The sequence below is a fragment of the Ursus arctos genome, unplaced genomic scaffold, assembly GCF_023065955.2.
Source record: "Ursus arctos isolate Adak ecotype North America unplaced genomic scaffold, UrsArc2.0 scaffold_13, whole genome shotgun sequence".
Lineage (NCBI taxonomy): Eukaryota > Metazoa > Chordata > Mammalia > Carnivora > Ursidae > Ursus > Ursus arctos.
This window is the reverse complement of record NW_026622797.1, coordinates 34,893,588-34,913,465: the sequence shown is the minus strand read 5'-3', so window position 1 is coordinate 34,913,465 and position 19,878 is coordinate 34,893,588. Positions and strand designations below refer to the sequence as shown.

At 40.9% G+C, this 19,878-nt stretch overlaps 2 protein-coding genes across 2 annotated transcripts in view; both read right to left on the bottom strand.

Annotated features, from left to right (window-relative positions):
- The window catches only part of KIAA0408 (KIAA0408 ortholog), a 31,860-nt gene extending 30,176 nt beyond the window's left edge, over window positions 1–1,684 (bottom strand). The window contains exon 1 of the mRNA XM_057311060.1: window positions 1,383–1,684. The gene's annotated coding sequence lies outside the window, so the exon portion shown is untranslated. The remainder of the gene's footprint in view (window positions 1–1,382) is intronic.
- Window positions 1,417–19,878, bottom strand: part of SOGA3 (SOGA family member 3) — a 38,400-nt gene continuing 19,938 nt past the window's right edge. Inside the window, exons 4-6 of the mRNA XM_057311059.1 lie at window positions 10,102–10,173; window positions 3,094–4,269; window positions 1,417–1,689 (exon numbers count right to left, since the gene is read on the bottom strand). Of these exons, the coding sequence (XP_057167042.1) occupies window positions 1,579–1,689; window positions 3,094–4,269; window positions 10,102–10,173 (1,359 nt within the window). The 3' untranslated portion in view covers window positions 1,417–1,578. The remainder of the gene's footprint in view (window positions 1,690–3,093; window positions 4,270–10,101; window positions 10,174–19,878) is intronic.

Genomic DNA, 19,878 nt, shown 5'->3' with positions numbered 1-19,878 from the left:
TAATCAAGGATCTAACAGACAGACTTTGATTTTTAAAGTGGTTGCTCTCCCTGAGATAATTAAAAAAAAAAAAAAGTAAATAGTGGAATAATTGATTAAATACAGCACGTAGATTATTTCATTTCTTTTTGTCATAAAGTTCTGCCTAGCCTTTTGAATCTCTAAGATGAAAAGCCAAGTAGATAGTGACAGATTCCAACTGTTGGTTAACTATTCCTCATTCCTGGTCTCTCTTCCCTCCAGAACAAAACAAAAGAAAAGCCAAAAAGAAAAATGTAAATAACAATGGAGACTAAGAGCAGTTATTTTAAACTGAATTCTGAAGAACTGTGAAGTGTTTTCTTTTCTTTTCAAAAAATTACTACTCAAAGGGAAATGGAGGTACTGGGGGATGAGGGTTCAAGAGATTGTTACTAGAACCAACTTTCACAGTAGAGCAAAGATTTTCCACATATTACACTTGATGCTGAGGCGTAAGATACCTCACTTTACCACAGATTTTCAAATCCAGCAGCCAACCTGCAAAGCATTTGTGAGTGCATGACTTCCACGAGTGCTGGTATTTCTGAATCTTGGTGGCAGTGATGCATTCCAGCTTTCCACTGGGTAAGTTGTCAACAAGATGAACAGAACGGTAGGTTTTGGGTACACGGAACCTCTCTGGGCCACTTTAAGGATGAGAAGAAAGGGAGATGCCCGGTTCACCAAAGTGAGTTTATATCTAGAGAGCAACTCCCACTGGACCTATGCTACTGGCCTTGGACTGCGACTTAATGAAATTCTAGAGAATGACTATTTTTTCCCTACTCTACTACCTGCTCTGGAAGCAGTTCTGTGTGATAATCTCTGAGAGAAGACAGAACTCCAGGCAACAAATCTGATCGGCAACAAATGTCCAAATATAATAGGTAAATGCAGAAATGGCTGTTTTGCTTAGAGCTGGTCATATGCAGTAAGAGGGATATAATCACTTTCTCAATGAACTAAGGCCTAATCCACTCTCATGCTTCCAAACACATCTTTTTAAACAGAATACCGTCAGCAAGCATCACGACAAATTGCTTACTTTCCATGATGGTCACATTTCATTTGTTCCCCATAATTTTTGCTAACATTTACTGGATATCAAAACTATCTTGTTAGTCTGATGCAACCTAACAAAGATACTTTATAAATCCATCTATCTATATTTTGAAATGTGACCATCTTGTGAATGTCCAGCTTTTCAATTATCATAATAGTCAACTACTAAGAAATAACTGAAAGATCTAGTCAATTTTTACAGTCATAATTACTTATCAAGAAGAGTACAGATTAAGATGTAAAAGAAAGAAGCAAAAATTAAAGTGATTTATATAAAAAAGTCACAATTACTTCCTTACCTGAAATATTTTAATGCTTGGGCTTCTTATTGAATTTGGTAGTGGTAAGATGTGTCTTTTTAAAAAAATAAGCAGTCTTCAGTGTTTTTATAGCATTGATTACTACAGAAATTATACTTCTTTTACTTCTTGTCTTGAAGGGTGAGGAAAATAAATGAACTGAAAATACTACAATGAATGGTAAATGATGAAAGATTTACAGTACAAAAAACAGTGTAAAAAGGAAGACAAGTTTAAATATTGTTGTGTAAGAAAGTGATGAAAATAATACAAGAATGAGAATAAGCAAAATGATAGGCTGGAACATCTGGGAAGGTAAATGCAAAGACAAAGAGAAGAGTTAATTAATAATAATTTTTAAAACTTAAATTTATATTAACTAATCTAAGCATTCATTCAATTTAAGATGAAGAAGAACCCTCCCTTCAGCCTGTATTTACAAAATCTGAAACCTATTCGCAGCACAGTGCCTTCTCTCACTCTGATTTCTATTTTTTCCCCTGATGGTATAATTGAAAACCCACATGCTTCGAGTATTCAAAAATCTGCTACGAAGAAACTAAAAACAAACCATTTGACGTAAGTAGAGAAACAATAAGCTTTAACATTTCAAAATTCAACAAGTTTTATCATAAAACTTTTTTTTTTTCCAGAGCAAAGCAGAGCAACATGCAAGGTAAAGAAGCAATAGGGTTGCGATTTTTCTAGTTGTGACTAACAGGCAGTTAATTTAATATCATGCTTCTGCGTATACACTGATTTTTAAATTTAAATCTCTTGCGTGTCTTAAAAGCCATGCATGCTGTTGTACTTCCGTGTGTTCTCCAATGGATACAGGACAGGAGGCTTGCCAGAGAGGCTGTGCTGCCTGTTACGTTTTACAAATTCTCTCGTGTGTGGTTAATTCTGACAAAATGCATGGGTCTTTGGCCACCATACCTGGCTAGAGCAGCTCAGTCCAATTCATCAGTTGTGCCTCTACAAATTAGGATGAAGGAAAAATGCTGGTTTTCCCTGTTCGGGAATAGTTATTACTATTTCTCTGAATTGGTGTTGCGTTAAAGTTAAACACTCCTTCCCCAGTCCTGAGAGTCTCCTCTAGAGAGCTGGCAGTGATTTTTTTCCCCTAAAAATAATGATCCTCTTACTTCCGCTTGTGGTAAAGGACTGACTTCCATGTGTTCCTTTTGGTAGGGCTGTAGACACAGTTATCCTCTCTCTTTATTGCTGGTTTGTACATTTGTCAGTAGTTATACAATAATCCTGGATATTTAGTAATTAAAAAATGTTTAAACCCAATTTCAATCTTGGTTCAAAACCTGCAAATGCATAATCGAAGATTCCCATCTGGGATTTTCTTTCAGCTCGATCCATTAGAATCAGTAGAGTAATACTGAACATGTTGACAAATAATAATATATCTTAAAAAGCCCTTAATATTTACACAAAAACTGAGGGGGGGGTGTAAATTTCCTTTTTAAACAAAACAGAGGGGAGGGACTTACTAAGTGGGTTACGAAAACCTGAGGCCTGAAGAAGGACCGTGTGAGAGAACAGGTGTGCTGTGGGGCTACGAAGCCCAGTGAGGCTCTGAGCGGGGACTTCCCTAAAGCGGGGCGCGGAGGTCGGTGCGCGGAGACGCCCCACCAGGGACCACGAATCCGCGGACCAGCCTCGCCATCGCCGTGGCTCGCAATAGGCAGAACTGTACCTGACTCACGGATATGGGCTCCTCCGCGCCGCGGTCGTCCGCAGACTTGGGCACCTCGAGGCGGTCGATGAAGGTCTGCAGCTCCTTGCGGAAGGCTTTCATCTGCGCGTTGATGCGGTAGAGCAGCTCGTGCTCGCGGATGCGGCTGCCGTCGTCCTCCTCATCCATCAGTCCGAACAGGTCCCCGTTGGCCACGTAGATGCGCGCCTCGGTGATGATGGTGCTAGTGTCGGCGATGAGCCGGTCGATGGTCTTGCCCAGGCGCTCGGCCTCCGAGCGGATGTCCTTCATCTGCTGCCGGTCGGAGAAGCTCTTGGGCCAGGGCCCGGGCGCGGGGTAGAAGGAGCGCGTGGGTGTCAGGCAGCGGATGTTGCGCACCTCCTCCGAGTCGCTCTCGCCGCCGATGGGCCCTTCGCGCTTGCGGTGAGGCGGCCGCGAGTCGTCGTCGCTCTCCTTCTTGCCCGCGTCGCTCTCGGCGTCGCTGTCGCGGGGGCTGCCGCGGATGCCCAGGTGCGAGGCCAGGTCGTAGCGCTGCATGTTGGACATCAGCACGCGGTTCTCGTACTGCAGCTGCATGACCTTGCCGCTGAGCTCGTTGATCTGCAAGCGTGCCGCCTTCAGCTCCTCCTGCAGAGCCTCGGTCTTGGCGCTGTCGTGGTGTCGCGCGCTCTCGTGGCCGCCCGACTTGTACTTGTACTTGTTGAGCTCCGCCGTGATGCGCTTGTTCTGTTCCTCCAGGTCGGCCACGTTCCGCCGCAGCAGCTCCGTCTCGTCTTCCACCAGCTGCAGGTGCTGCCGCAGCTCCGACAGGGATTCGCTCTGCTCCCTCATGAGGGGGTTGGCCGAGCCGTTGAAGTCGTCCCCCCTCAGGTCGTCGAGTTCTGCCTTCAGGCCTCTATTTTCCACCTCCAGTTCCACGATTTTCCTGCCCAGGATGTTGGCTTCTTCCTCCACCAGCCTCAGCCGCAGCTTGAGCTCAGCCTCCCTGGTGCTCGGAGGCCCCCCTGCTTCTCCTTTCGGCAAAGGACTGTCCAGATCTCCATAAAAGGATCTGTACTTCTGAAGCTCGTGTTCGAATCTGTCCTTTTCTTTATCAATCTTGGCCATTTTCTTTCTCATCAAAGCAGCTTCTTCCTTCACAAACTGCAGCTGGCATTTCAGATCTTCATTGTCCTCCTCATTTGGGAGAAAGAGGGGAAGAGGGTAGGAGATCATTTTTATGTAAATCAAGAAAACAAAAAAAAGTACACCTGCAAAAGTAATTGCTTGTTTCTCGTAATTAAGATTCAATGAGACAGACAGAGAGAAGTAGATGCTGTATATTTTCTCCAAATCGTTTAAATTATTTGGCAGATAAAAGATTAGGACAATATCACATCCCGGAAACAGAAAGAGAAAGAAATATAAAAAGAGAAACACTATGGTCATCACTATTCAGAAATTATCACATATTGTAACTAAGCACAACTGTGGGGCTGTCATTTCGACAATGTTCCTTTTGTATGATTTGTTTTTTACATGATTTGAATTCCCCGGACTATAATAAATGTGAACCTATTCCTCAGAAGGAACTTTCCACCTGCTGTGCACTCACTGCTATTTATTGGGCATGGGCTCTCAGATAATTTCTGTAAAGTTCTTTAACGTATGACCTAATTGAATGTTTAGAGTAAACTTAGTAATAGATATTAAAATACCTGGTTTAAAGATACTCCAGAACTTTTTCAAGGTTAACAGAGCTAATAAGTGGCAAAAGACAAAGGCGAAATTTGAATTCAGTTCTGTCTGACTCTAAAGTTCATGATCACTCTGAAAGAGCAAAGAAAGTAATCTCTCCTCCATTTTTCTTCAAGGCAGAATTGCTTATTTAAAGGCCTTATTTCAAGTAAGGAAAATTTAGCACTGAAATGGCCCATCCAAGGAGAAACTGCCAAGTGTTTCAGCCAGATCGCTTTAAAAATAAGATATATTCCCATCAGTCTGAAATGAACAAAGTGGGTTCTGCCCGGTAAATGGATGATGGAGTGGACCCTATAGGAGCTCTCCTCTTTCTTAGGACAACCTGCAAACACTAATCATTGACTAAGTTGAAAAGTACAAACAAAAATTGGAAAATAACTTGCTGAGAACTAACTAATATCAAAGTACATTATTATGCCCAAGGACGCATTTCCTGAAGACATTTTCCCCAAATTCTCTTTTAAGTATGTACTTTGGGTCAACCGCGTAACTTCTGTGGATTTTTTTCCCTTATTTAAAAAATTTTTTTAAATTTATTTATTTATTTATTTGAGAGGGAGAGAGACAGAGGCAGAGAGAGAGAGCATGAGTGGGGGTGGGGAGAGACAGAGGGAGAGGGAGAAGCAGACTCCCCTCTGAGCAGGGAGCTGTATGGGGGACTTGACCCCAGCACCCTGATATCATGACCTGAGCCGCAGGCAAATGCTTAATGGACTGTGCCACCCAGGCGCCCCTTCTCATTTTTTAAATGGAGATAAAAATGCCATCCTTGCCTGGCAATGAGTCAGCTGTGCTTGAGATGAATTGTGGTAAAGTAGCAGCAACTACTGGTATTGAAGGTGAGAATAATGAACTTCTGCCAGAGCTGCTCATTAAATGTGGCCCAGACCTTTGAGATGGAAGAGATGGAGAGCAGGGCACAGGTCTTTTGTTCTCCTTTCTGCTAATGAGCATGAATACGGAAGGGTTGAGGGCTGCCTAATGCACAGAGCCTGACATCACATTCTTTATATCATTAGACCCTGACATTAGCCCTATGGGGAAGGTGATGTAGGTCTACTTTATAGATAAGGCAGATGAGCTTCAGAAAGGTTGATTAACTTGGTAGAGCACAAGTTAATAAGCGACAGAGCACATCTGTATCCAGACTGATTCCAAAACTCATTCTTTCCACCATTCGTGTTGCCTCTAGAAAAGCAGCACAAGAGAAGGAAAGTAGGACAATGGGGTAAAAGAAAAGAAATCAGATGTGTTCGTTTGCATACTTTCCTCTAGAAGGGGTTTAGAAGAAAGGGCAGAAGCACAGAGAGAAGAGACGAGATAATTCCCAGGAGCACAGTGAGAGAGAAGGACAAGAATGTATGTTACAGAACGATTTGACATGAAAATCCATTTCACAAGGACAGAGAGAAGCGGCTCTACAAGAGACTATGTGTTGAGCCCTCAAATGAATTCAGCGAGTATGAAACCAAGGACACACAACAATATTTAATATCACATCAGCAGAAGACTCAAAGGTAACCCTGATGTTTCCAGCATCAGTGTCTTGATGGACGGTGCTGCTGATGACAGGACAAAGAGTGAACAAAGAGGAGGAGGCGTGAAGAAGATGTGTCTAAGTATTAAACTGCTGTCTTTGAGGTGTGTCAGTGGAGGGATATCTAGTGAAAACATCTATCAACAGGCAAGTGGAATCGGAGGCCCAAGATTACAAAGATTACACCTCTGGCCCTGTAGAGAGTTCAGGTCCAAAGGGGAGGACGTGAGAATGAGATGTATAGAGGTGATGGTTGAAAAAAACTAAAACAAAAACAGAGGTGATGGCTGAAGCTATGGCAGTGGTTTTGAAAGCAACCGAAGAGAAGAAGAAAGGAAAGAGAGACACATAAGAAATGGTTAAAGGTGTGGTGGGGGCAGGAGAGTCAAATATCATGCAGAAATTAGAAACAATGTTTGAATAGAAAGGTGACCAGCAATAAGCAAATCCGATATGCTTTTACATAAGCTAGGCTTTGTTAGGCAGTAAGAGTAGGAGAGACTGGGAAGTTAGGTTGGGCTACGTGTACGGTAGAACTCCTTGATTGCAAGGCTAGGCCTTTATTTACTAGTAAAAAAAAAAAAAAATGTTAGTGAAATGCTGCAGCTTGAATGTAACCAAAATAGCGCTGGTTGTGGTCTAAGTCACAGACTGGGGCAGAATCACACTTCACCAGGCTATGTTAAGCAAGCATGAAAGAGAAGGCTACCTGATTCGTGTATATGTAAACTCTCCTGCCTTAAAGGAATGAAAACGTAAGCCTTATTTTAAGACTTCGACATACACTACATGTAAGAAAGTCACTACGAGGAAAGGAGAATGACGGGCACCATGGTAATTATTTTGTATTCGTTTAAAAAAAAGTCTTTGCAGTATACAAAGAACTTAAGAACCCCGTAGGCCAATGTGCCCTGTGTGCTCAGCCTGTCACCTAAGTATGATAGCTGCATTTGCAACTGAGCATGGAAAGACTGTATATAAATGCTGAAAATGTCAACTCCGAGATGGTATGGAAAGTGCCTGGTTGACAATGACTGGGCAGTACATGCTTGCTCCTATTTTCCACAGTGAATGCTGTGGAAAGAAATATTACAGATGTGAAGCAAGTTGTCTCTTATTTTTGTGTATGTTGAAGACTCACTCTTAAGAAGATGCGAATGACATGCGAAGAAGGGGACCAAAAGATGATGAGGGGCCAAAAGAAGGGAGCTGAGCCCAGCTTTGACTTAGCCACTACTAGATGCTAAATTAAACTCATTTAATTCCTACAACAGCTCTCTATCATGATCCCATTTTACAGACGAGGAAACAAAGGCATGGAAAGAATAAGTAAGTCACCTAAGGCCATACAACTGGCATGTCACTGTTCTTAATTGTTGTGCAATACCATTTCTCAGTAAATAAAGTCACTGTGCTGCTGAAGCAACATGTAAATAATACGTCGAAGAAGCTGATGCAAATAAAATGAAGTACACCGCTGTACAAGTAACAGTGGGTTGAACCACATGGAACTGCCATTTGCATAGGTCAAAATCACAGCATGGTGGCAATTTCATTTGGCTCAACCTAGATAAAGGAGACAAGGGAGTATTCAAAAGTGCACATCGAACACGTTGCAGTATCAGACACTAGACACTGACAAGTCAAAGCTGAATAACATGACCCATGACTACAATCTGCCCTGGCCAAGTATGGGAGATGAATACGTAAACAATAGAATGGGACGCTTGCAGTAATCTAAGAATCAATGGTCCTCAACCTTGACTGAGCAATAGAACCATCTGTGGACTACTTTATAATTGAGATCTCCCATCCAAGACAGTCCCGATCAATCTGCTGGCGTGGGTTTTTGAAAAACTACGGGTAATAATCTCTGCAAATAAATGAACTGGAAACACTAGCAGGGACTTCAACGGCCACAACAGCGCACTTATAAATTTCCCAGGCGTTTGGGCCATGAAATAAAAACTCGTGGACTGCAGTGTTTCTTGACTGTTGTAAGGTCCAAGGTCCCACTGGGACACGGACGAAGGCTGTGGATGTCTTTTGCAGAAAGGTGCCCACGTGCACATCGAGTGGGAGGGTCACAGAGCTAGAAACAAACTCTTAAACATTCCTGAATAAGAGAGTGTTGTTGGAAAAATAAATAAACTTTAACACAGGAAGTATAAGAATAGGCCAAATGTGAGTTTTAAAAGAAATATACTCCTGATTAAAGCTGACTTAGGATTTTAGAACAGGGAGCATATAGCCCCTTCTCCATTAATGAGGTGGAGAAGAGAACTGATGGCAACATTTGAAATGATCTGTAGCAAAATACATACAGACAGGTGGCTACAGTTACGGCAAAGGCAGAGTGAGAAAGCTGTAGGACTGAGCATCTTTGAACTTAGTAAGAGAACAACGAGAAAGATACAAAATGGAGTCATGATCTTGGTCTGAGACCCTCCAGGATTTTTGAAGTGCTGACACCTCTCAATATCCTTTTGCCAGTACCGGGAGAAAAGTTAGCCAAGAACAGAGCAGAGAGAGGAAAAGGGAAGATAAACATTCAATATGTTGTGTGTTATGGGGCTCCTGGGTGGCTCCGTTGGCTGAGGCATCCAACTCTTGGTTTCAGCTCAGGTCATGATCTCCTGGGTCATGGGATGGAGCCCTGCATTGGGCTCCGTGCTCAGCGGGAAGTCTGCTTCAGATTCTTTCTCTGCCCCTCCCCCCCCCCACTTGTATGCTCTCTCTCTAAAATGAATACATAAATCTTCAAAAAAAAAACATTTAATATGTTGTGTTTTTAAAAAAATTGAGATCAACTTTTCCAAATTTTGGATATTTCAATATTGCTTTATTTAAAATTATTTTCTAATGAAAAAACAACTTGTAAGAATAAAAAAAGGTATGCTATAGTATGAGATTTCAACTGACGCATGCAACATTCAATAACTAGCCAAGTGTTTTTGGAGAGCCATAATGTCACTTCTGCCCCCAAATATGTCCTCTTCTGCTTTAAAATCTCCCTCGTTAACATCCACCAGCGCATTCTGCTGAACCTGAAGGCAGAGCTAGTCTACTGTGGCTGTGTTTCTAAAGTTCCTAACAAGCCCATGTTGAATACATCTTTTTTTTTTAAGATTTTATTTTTAAGGAATCTCTGCACCCAGTGTGGGGTTCAAACCCACAACCCCGAGATCAAGAGTCACACGCTCCACTGACTGAGCCAGCCAGGCCCCCCTTAGTGCATCTTCTAAGTTTTATTTTTATGCATTTCCTTTCTTTTGTTTCCCCAATCACTGCCATAGAGAATTGGTTCTTCTAGGCCCTTCTCATCAGAAGGCTCTCTCTCCCCTCACCATCCCTTCCTACAACATTCCTTTCTCTACTCATTCCTGATGCTAGAGGAACAGCCATTCTATTGACCTTATTAATTATGAGTGAAGAAGATTAGCAGTATGTGTACAGTTGTCAAACACAGCACACATAAGGTACTAATGACATTTTGCCATGTGCTTACGACATAAAAGCAATAATGGGGTGTTGGCGTTAGCTTTATCAGCAAAGACGCTGAATGCTTTATACGGCCTGTCTCTACAGCTACAGAGTGAATATGCATAATTAAACTTTTTTTTTTTTACATGAGTGTATATCTGGCTACTATGTCCACTTACAGATATAGCTTATTATTCTATACATTGAGAGGAGTCTGATGTACTAGTTGAAATTTTCTTTCCACATACCTCTGTGGGAGTCTGTTGAGTCTTTTTTTCAGATTTTGGCAAATCTTTGCTTCCTCTTCTTTTTAAGGACAGCTGAAACAAAGCATGAACATAATTAGTTTGGTAAACTATCATTTTAACCCAATTTTATGGTTTTAGAAGTGCCTAATGTCATATGACAAAACCAAACCAAATAAATCATGTTAGTTCAATAATCATACAGAAGGAAAAAAATTCAAACCAGATAAATTTTAATGTATTTTTACTTTGGACTGGGATACACGTCTCAGTAGAAGAGTAACTGGCAATCATCTAAATAATTTGAGGAAGACAGGAAACCCACTGTGAAACTGCAGAAAACAACTTGGATAAAATTTAGATTGATGACCCAATATATTAAATACTCTACACAAAAGCAAATCCTTTCCTTGTTAGCATTCCTCATCGCTTAAAAAAAAAAAAGGAATAGGGTATTTCCAGTTGAAGGCAGGGTTTCATAAGCTTGTAAAGACAAGCTTTCAGTGGGTTTATGTAGAATTTGAAGAATTTACTCTTCCCTCAACATACATCTATGCAAACAAATACAATACCCATATTCACATGCACACGTGTAATACAGGAGGGAATCATTCCAGAGAACTGGAGAGGACAGGCTCCATCTCAGGAGCAGGGTGAGTGGGAATTAGCTGCAGCTGACTGGTGCAATACAGAAATGCAGGCTTTTTGTAGAGATGCTAGAAATCTGGTTGTTATGTATTGATTGGCCCTAATTGAAATTCAGACAAACAACACTTTGTAAGTAAAAAAATACGTATCTCGCGCCAGATCCTTTCACGGACCCGCAATACATGATCTCTGGTACTCTGTTCCATTTCTCAGCACCAATATAACAAGGAGGGCCCTTCTGTATAAATACTAATCCATATGTATGAATACCTACCATATACCTGATATTGAACTGGATATCCAAAGATCAATTAAATAGTGCACCCACCATCAGGAAGCTCACAATATACCGTGGGAGACAGAGAAGCAAACAATTATTGTACAAGTTGGTAAATGCCCTGCTTTAGGTTCTGTGAAGCAGGGGCTTTGTCTTAGTGTGGTATCACCACCATCAGAATAGTACTTGGCACATGGCAGATATGGGATAAAACATTTGCTGAACTAATGAAACATATTCATAATGAGTGTATTCATAAAATATGAGGTTCTGAGGTCAGAGAGGAGGATGGGGGTATAGACGGAATGTAAAAGCAGAAGAGGCTTCCCAAAAGAGGAGGCTTCATGAATTTGCAAAGAACTCCAAATTACATTTTCCCCATGTTAATTTCTAACCCATTTCCAGTGTTAAATGCAGGCGAAGGTTTAGGCCCCAAAGGCAGGGGAATACATTGTTGCAACTGCTTCCATTCAGTATGAAATCCAGACCACAGAGCCAAATGAATCGCCTGTGTGCTTGTTTATTTCTACTTCTTTACAGAAAGATGTTCTCTATGTTGCTTGTATAATCTTAGAAACAAAGGCTGTGAAGACTGATTCACCATAACCAAAAGTGGTTCAGGAACCAATCAACAAAAGCAGCCCCAAGAAAACCCACAAATACAGCAAGCTGAACGAGGGAATTCTGGAACAGTCTGTGTAGGAGCTACCTACAAAGAAGCACCCAAATTCACTTTATTAAATATTTATTGAACATTTTTATTTTGAGTGTATTTTATTATATGTTCATTTAGTGCTAACTAATGCATTTTATAGGGCACCTGTGATACAACAATAATAAAACCGGCAGAGTCACCGCTCATTGTGAGTTTCCTAATTTACTTGGCAAGTGGTCTATTCGGTCTGCAATTTAAAACAGTGTGATGAAAGCAGTGATAATGTAAAAACAAAAGTAACTGGCCATGATTGAGCACTAATTCATGTCAAACATTTTACATATATTATCTCAATTAATTCTTAAAACACCCCCCCCCCTTTTAAAAGATTTTATTTATTCATTTGGGAGAGAGAAACACAGAAAGAGAGCATGAGCAGGGGGGAGAGGCAGAGGGAGAGGGAGAAGCAGACCCCCTGCTGAGCTGGAAGACTGACATGGGGCTTGATCCCAGGACCTGGAGATCATGACCTGAGCCGAAGGCAGACACTTAATCATCTGAGCCATGCAGGCACCCCTAAAACACCCATTTGATTTAACAAGCTCTCCAGGTGATTCTGATGCATGATAAAATTTGAGAAGGGCTGGTCTAAAATCAGTGTTCGGTAAGCAGCAGGATCAGGTTTTGACCCAAGTCTTTTTTATCTTTATTACACTAGATCATAAAGGAGAAAGGCTTAACCCAGCCTGGGGCTGGAGATGGTGTGGGGAGCTAGGGACAATTTCCAGAAAGAAGTAACATCTTATCTTGATTCTGGGAGAGGAAGAGTCAGCCGGTCAAAGAAGAGAAGAGCAGAAAGGGAAAAACAAAGTGTTCCATGTAGAAAAACCATTTCCGGGACACAATTCAGTACGTCTGCAACAAAATGTAAGAAGAGCAAATGATACTGATGGCATGAGTCGGATCTTGAAGGCTACTGAATAAGGCTGTTGCAAGCAAAAAGTGTCCATAATCAAACTGTCGTAGAAGAAATACATAGACACAAAAGTAGAAGTCCAAACGGCCATGAGGTAAAGGGACATCACGCAAGGGAAATGAGGGAAAGTATGTTCTAAGATTCTGAGAGCTTTTTTGAGGGGGGTCTTTATTTTTCATTCATTCCATTGATATTTGTTGAGTTCTGGCATATGTATGATACTATATGGTTATACAAATGTGACTGAGGAATATTTTACTCTCCTCCCCACCAAAGAGCTGTTTATGATGGTTAAGAGAATGCGGATAATTAGCTTTAACAGTAGACAGAATTAATGAAGGGCAATGAATGAAGAACAAACAAAAGATTGAGAGGACAAAGAGGCAACTATGATTCCAGATCTGAAGAGATCAGAGGAAATCATCTGAGATGGCTGATCTTTGAAGGATGTACACAATTTCAACAAAAATAAAACCGAATAAAAGCAGCAGCAAAAGCTCAGGGGAATAGGGGAGCCTTTATAGACTCAGAGACTTCAGACAAGAAGTAATGGAGGCAGAGACACCACAGAGCTCAGGCAGAGGAGACACTTCTAAAGCACTGAGGTCAGCTTGTGCAGCTGAGAAATTTAGACTTTATCCTGTGGGCAATGTTAAAATGAGCCCTCTAAATTAATATCGGAGAAAGGCTGAAACCAGGCCATCCTTTCCTAAGAGGCGTTTTCTATTTTACTCTTATTTGAATATCACTCAAGCGAGGTGTTAAACCCAAAGCTCTGAAAAAAGATTGCTCCTTGAATAAAGGTAAACTGAGCGTAAGGCACCTCTAAGACAAGTACTTCCAAGTATCACATTTAAATTGTCAATACATATTTAATCATCTTTTCATATTCCAGTAAGTTTTTATTAACTTTCTGACTCCAATAAAACAGATAGGACTCATCTTGGGTAGAGAAAGTTGGGAAACTAGTGTAAGTCCAGTCTCTTTCTTGTGAGTGTAAACGTTCATCACCAACTGTCCCCCACCCGCGTTATCCTGCCCCACCTGCATGCACGAAATCCAGGAATCTCTTCAGGGAAGTGGTCTGGGACTCCAGAACTAAATCTCACATCTTCATCTTTGTTCTCAAAGTAGGAGCTTCAGATGGTTCTCTAGATAAATGTGTTGAAAGCATGTCTTCTTGACCACATCTTAATTCTTTTCCTTCCCACCCTCAACTAGTCCAAAAAGAGGATGCTATTCTTTTTCATCCATGTCAAGGCCAGGAATTAAAGGGTTTTTCCAAAAACACACGCTTGTACAACAATTAAAGAAAGTGGATTGTTCCTGTTCTAAAAGTATTTTGAGACGGCCTTTTTTCCCTCATTTGAAATTTAGTCCACTTCTTAATATGTAGGATCTTTATGTTTTCAGCAATTAAACAACAGAGAAAAGCCTGTCTAACATGGCACTGAAAGTCATGACATGTATAATAGTCTCCTATGTGTTTGCTAAGAGACCCATTTGTCCTGTGATGAAATCAGGAAGGAAACTATAGCTGTACTAATATCTAGGATATATTGAGCACTAACTGTTGTGTCATGCACATTTCTAATTGCTTACTATGTAACTAGTCGTTTGATTTTACAACAGACTTAGAAGGTTGACCCAATTATCTGAAGCACACAAAGGAGAAACCAGTGAGCCCGTAAGTGTTAGAGTCAGGGTGTAAGTTATCCAACTTCTGTGTTCTTGTTTTGAATAATTACATTATAATGTAACTTCAAAGGACGAAAAGGCTCGGATTATTTCTGAGCAGTGACACAACGCAGCATGGGCTTGGGGCCTTAGTTTACGTACATTACGCACGAGCAATATATTTTTCTATTTCAACATAGGACTCACCAGCAGTGACACACACACTCACAGTCATCCTCTAAATCTAGGGCAACGTTGGGAAAGAGGCATGCGGATTTCCAACAAAGGCTGGAGGAAAACTGAAAGAGGCAGGAACTCTGGCTCTGCTGCCGTCTGAATCTGAATGTTTATGTCCCCCCCCCACTTTACCCCCCCAAAATTCATATGTTGAAATCCTAATGTCCTGTGTGATGGTATTTGGAGGTGGGGCCTTTGGGAGGTGCTTAGTTCATAAGGGCGGAGTCGTCATGGATGGGATTAGTGCCCTTACCAAAAGAGCCCCAGAGAGCTCCCCAGCCCTCTCTACCAGTGAGATACACGTGTGCAACCCAGAAGAGGGCCCTCACCTGGCCATGAGGACACAAGTCGGATCTCAGACTTCCAGGCTCCAGAACTGTGAGAAATAAATATCTGTTATCTATAAGCTGCCCCGTATGTGTTTTGTTACAGCGGCTCGAATGGACTAAGACAAACTTCAACCCATTTTGAAGGGAACAGGAGAGGCTCTAGAAGTCTTCCTCCTTCCCTCCTATTATATCTTTGACACCTCTCAGGGAGCGTGGCTGAGAAGGGGCCACCATGAGCACCCAGAGGTCTCACTCATGACCACATTCTCCACTCTTCCTTAAAAGGGGAAGGCAGGATCCCAAGCTTTATACTCAGTCATGACCTTGGGGGCCAAAGGGAATGTGGGTGAAGGAGGCAGGCTAGGATAATCAGGTCGTGCCGTGCTGTGCAAAATCGTCCAGCAGTTTTCTGTCTCAGAATCAGAGCAGAGCTTTTCAGAGGCCTAGGAGACCTCAATCACACACTGGGTTTATTCTGGGAATGTTTTCTAAAGACTTCACCAGGCTCAACCCAGACCCATTAAAACAGATTCTGCGGTTAGGCCCAGGCGTGTTTTCAGAGTTCGCAGAGTGAGTACAACATACTCCGAGAACCACCTTCCACTGCCTGCGGTCGGTCTTCCACCCACCCCCCCCAACAAGCTCTTGCACCTCGTCAGCCACTACACCCACCCCTGCTTTCCTTGCGCTCATGTCACAGACAGTCTTGTGGTTCCTCAAACATGCCAAGCATGCTCCAGAGACGGGCCTTTCCTCGGCCCACAACACTCTTCCTTCCTGTGCTCTCACACCCACCCCTGCAACTCCTTCAGGGTCCCTAATCAGAGACCTTCCCCAACCATTTCATATAAGATAACAGATAACACTACATAAAATACCTCCTCTACTCCCTTGCTCCGTGCACTCTTGTCTTCCAACCCTGCCTTATTCTTCTCCATAGCTCCTTTCACTCTCTGACGTGTGTAGTTGATTCCTGTCTATTCCTCATTCTAGAACGTGAGCTCTACCCACACAGGAACTTTGATTCTTTGTTAGAAGTCCACCTGGTATAAGGTCATTGCTCAGACATCAACTGAATGAAGAAATGACCCCTTGGACCTTCCTTCTTACATAGATTTGTTTTTTGAAGCATTCTAACCCAAGCAGTTGGTAGAAGGTCAAAACAAACACATAAATAAAAGTCCATTTAAAGCTTGTAAAAATAAAAATGTCTCATCGTTTTCTACAGAAAAAGTCTGAAGAGCAAAAAAAAGTATGAGCTGAAAAGTATTTACAATAGGACATACGATATACCTTCACTGTGCTCTAATCCTTCTCTTGATTTTTAAACTAACCCATTTTCCCCAGTGTCGAAAATTAAGATTCTGGGTCTCAAAATCATTTTGTCAAGGATATCTGGTACCAACACTCTTTGATGGGCTGTCGGCTTTTGTGGCTTCTACTCAACAGCTCCTCTCACACAGTTTCTCTTCTGTCCCTCACAGTCTCCAGAGCCCGGGCTTCTCTTACTGCCTTCAAACCCAGGTCATGGGGACTCTTTTCCAAGTTGTTTTCTAAAAGTGCCCTCTGTTTAGGATGCATGGGTGGCTCAGTTGGTTAAGCATCTGCCTTCAGCTCAGGTCATGATCCCAGGGTCCTGGGATCAAGCCCTGCGTGAGACTCCTTGCTCAGCAGGGAGCCTTCTTCTTCCTCTGCCTGCCATTCCCCCTGTTTGTGTTTTCTCTCTGATGAAAAAATTAATAAAATTCTTAAAAAAAAAAAAAGTGCTCTCTCTCCGCTCTCAGTCATGGAGAGACCAAGTCAGTGACCCTCCCAACTCTTTCACTTTCCCTAGCCTTGGAGAAACATCAATGTGATTACTCTGATGTGGACTAAGTCATTTTCCATGTCATATCACTCACCAAAGGTCTACAAAAAATAGTCTGGAAATTATGGGCATAAAGGCAACTGACATTTGGGCTCCAACCACTATCTGTTATATATTAGACTTAAGACTTTTTTTAGTGATTAAGGTTTTCCACATTAAGACTCTTTACAAAACTGGGTGTATTCTTCCCCTTCCCAATAGGCAGCCCATTTGCAATGTGCCCCATTAAGAGGCAGAGTCTATTTCTGTGCCTCTTCAAACAGGGCTGGCCCTTTGACTTGCTTTGAGCAATAAAATGTGGTGGGAGTAAAATGTGGTAGGGGAGGTGACATGCTAGTCTGATGCTACGCTCAAGGGATCTGGCCCACTTCTGCTCATTCACTCTTGGACACATGCTGCCCCATACGACAAGTCTAGGACAGCCTGTTAGATAGAAAGAGTCACATGGCTCTAGACAATAGCCAGCAAACTTTCAGAGGCTGAGCCTTGATTGTCAGGGACCCAATAATAATCATAATAAATCCAGGGACCCAATTAAGACAAAAATAATCCAGACAGAGGACCACAGAATTAAGTAAATAAACAATCATTGTTTTAAGCCACTAAATTTTGGGATGGTTTGTTACCCAGCAAAAGCTGATACATTTATCAAATATTTTTTACCACTAGAATTGAAAAAGTTCCAGTTGATATTTATGAAAAAAAATCCCCTATTCAAAATTCCAGAAAAGCAAAAGACTCACATAGAATGTCAAGAAAGAGAATTGAAGGCGGTTCTCAAACATAGGAAAAAATAAAGCTCAATGTACTTTCCTTGTTTTTATTTTTCTCCTGCCTTTGTCAATATTTTGATTCCATAAAGTATTTTTTAATAAAACTGAGCTTTAAATAAATTATTATAAAGGCTCACCTTTCAGTTCCAGATTGCAGATGCTTCTTTTAATAAAAGTAGGTGTTCAATTAGCACCAAAGGTGTGATATGAGTTAAAAGCTAATAAAGTTCATCCTAACAGGCTTATTATAGGGTCTGGCTCAGCACATTTTCGAACTTAACACATTTGAACTTAGCTTTTATTCTTTCTTTTCAGGAAGAAGTGATGTATACACATTTACAGAGCTTCCCTAGATTTAGGTTTCTTATTTATATGTCAGTTCCACCTTTAGTTTATCAAATGTTGATTGTCCTTTTGTTTCTATAAATTTCCCAGGCGGTGGAAGAAAATAACTTTAATTTTATAAGACTTTCTACTTAAGTCAATTTTCAGAATTGAAATGTAAAGAATTAAAGGAAGCTGTACCCAGAAAATCCTCAAGTGTAATGTAAGGATTAGATTTTTCAAATTTTTACTGATTGTTAGTTAGGAAGACCCGAATTTGGAAAAGAACAAAATGGAGAATAGAGGGAAAAAAAATCACCACTAATGAATCTATTCCAAGAAACAACCTTGGAAGATTCTGGAAAGGAAACTGACCAGCAGTTTAAATCTGGATTTGTTCCCAGAAGATATTAATAAATAAAAAAGCTGTGAACTTTTCATTCTTAAGAACGAGAGTGATGCCCTTCTGGATACTGATACAGAGATGCCTGTCACGGATGTGGGGAGGTAGACCTGGCGCACAGAGGTGGAGCCCCACATCTGCAGGCATAAGTCAACCCTCTTCTGCCAGAAGGCCATCTCCTTTTCTGTCCTACAAGCCCAGGCCCCATTCCTATCTTCTGAATTATGAGGCTTCCAAACTTTGTGGTTTCTCTTTTTCTTTCTTTCTTTCTTTCTTTCTTTCTTTCTTTCTTTCTTTCTTTCTTTCCATCCAGTCAATGCTAAATAAACACTTTTTAAAGCTGGAAAAGCTACTTTTCTTGCTTAGTCCCTTGATATAATGCTCAAGAAAATACACATGTGCACATGCATCTTTTTTATATCTACATGGAATGCAGGCAATTTTTTCTTCAGGATGTACACACACACACACACACACACACACACACACACACTCCCCAGTTTTTTAAGCATTTATCATATTGTATGGTCTCATATCTAGCTTTTGGTCAACTAAACTCCCTAAGTGCCTCTTTTTGTGTAAATAGCTATGAATATATTTCTATCCTTCTGTATTTGTGTACATTTTTAAAAAATCACATCATAGGCCATCACATTTATTCATATTAAATTTCATCTTATTAATGTGGGTTTAGCACTCGCTTCTGTTGACATTGTTTTGATTTTTTATTCTGTCTTTGCTTGTATCTTTCCTGATTGCTATTAAGGAGGATTCTGCTTAGTTTTTTTTGTTTGTTTGTTTGTTTGTTTGTTTTATTTTGTTTTGTTTTGCTTAGATAGCCTTTAAAGTATACTAGGTATTTACTAGAGACATAGTTGAAATTATTTGAAAACAAATGGCAAAGGAGACTGAGTTAACTTCCTATAACAAATTTTTGAAAACATTTATGAATAAAGCATGACAATCATAATCTTTGCAGTTTCTATCATATACCAAGTAAGTAAAAATCATGAGTAAAGTATGATTATAGAATACTTTCTCTGCAAATCTTAAATGGATTGGGAAAAAAATCTTGTTTCCATGGTTTAATTTAGTAATAATCAACAATTCCTGAGATACTGGCCCTTTTCTATTTTTAAGGATAGAGAAAGTAGGGGAAGCAGTAATTGGTTTAATTAAAAAAAAAATCACATGGTATATTTAAAAAGGCAAAGAGCTGAACCCAAGCTTTTAAGATGAAATAACATATTCATGGTGTGTGTTTTGTTTGTTTGTGTATGTTCACCTTCACAGAGCAAATGAGTATGAGTTTGTGTGCATGTCTATGTGCGCATGTGAATATACGTATATATGTGTTGGAGCACACATGTGCATATACGTATGTGTGTTAGGTCCTGGAATTTCAGCATATCTTAAACACTGCTCAGTGAATTCTAAAACACAAGGACAAACAGAATCTCTGTAACCTCTATCTATACACTGAACATATAATCTGAAATCTATTATAGATATCACTAGAGAACACATGCTCATTGAAATCTTACAATCTTGGGGCGCCTGGGTGGCACAGCGGTTAAGCATCTGCCTTTGGCTCAGGGCGTGATCCTGGCATTA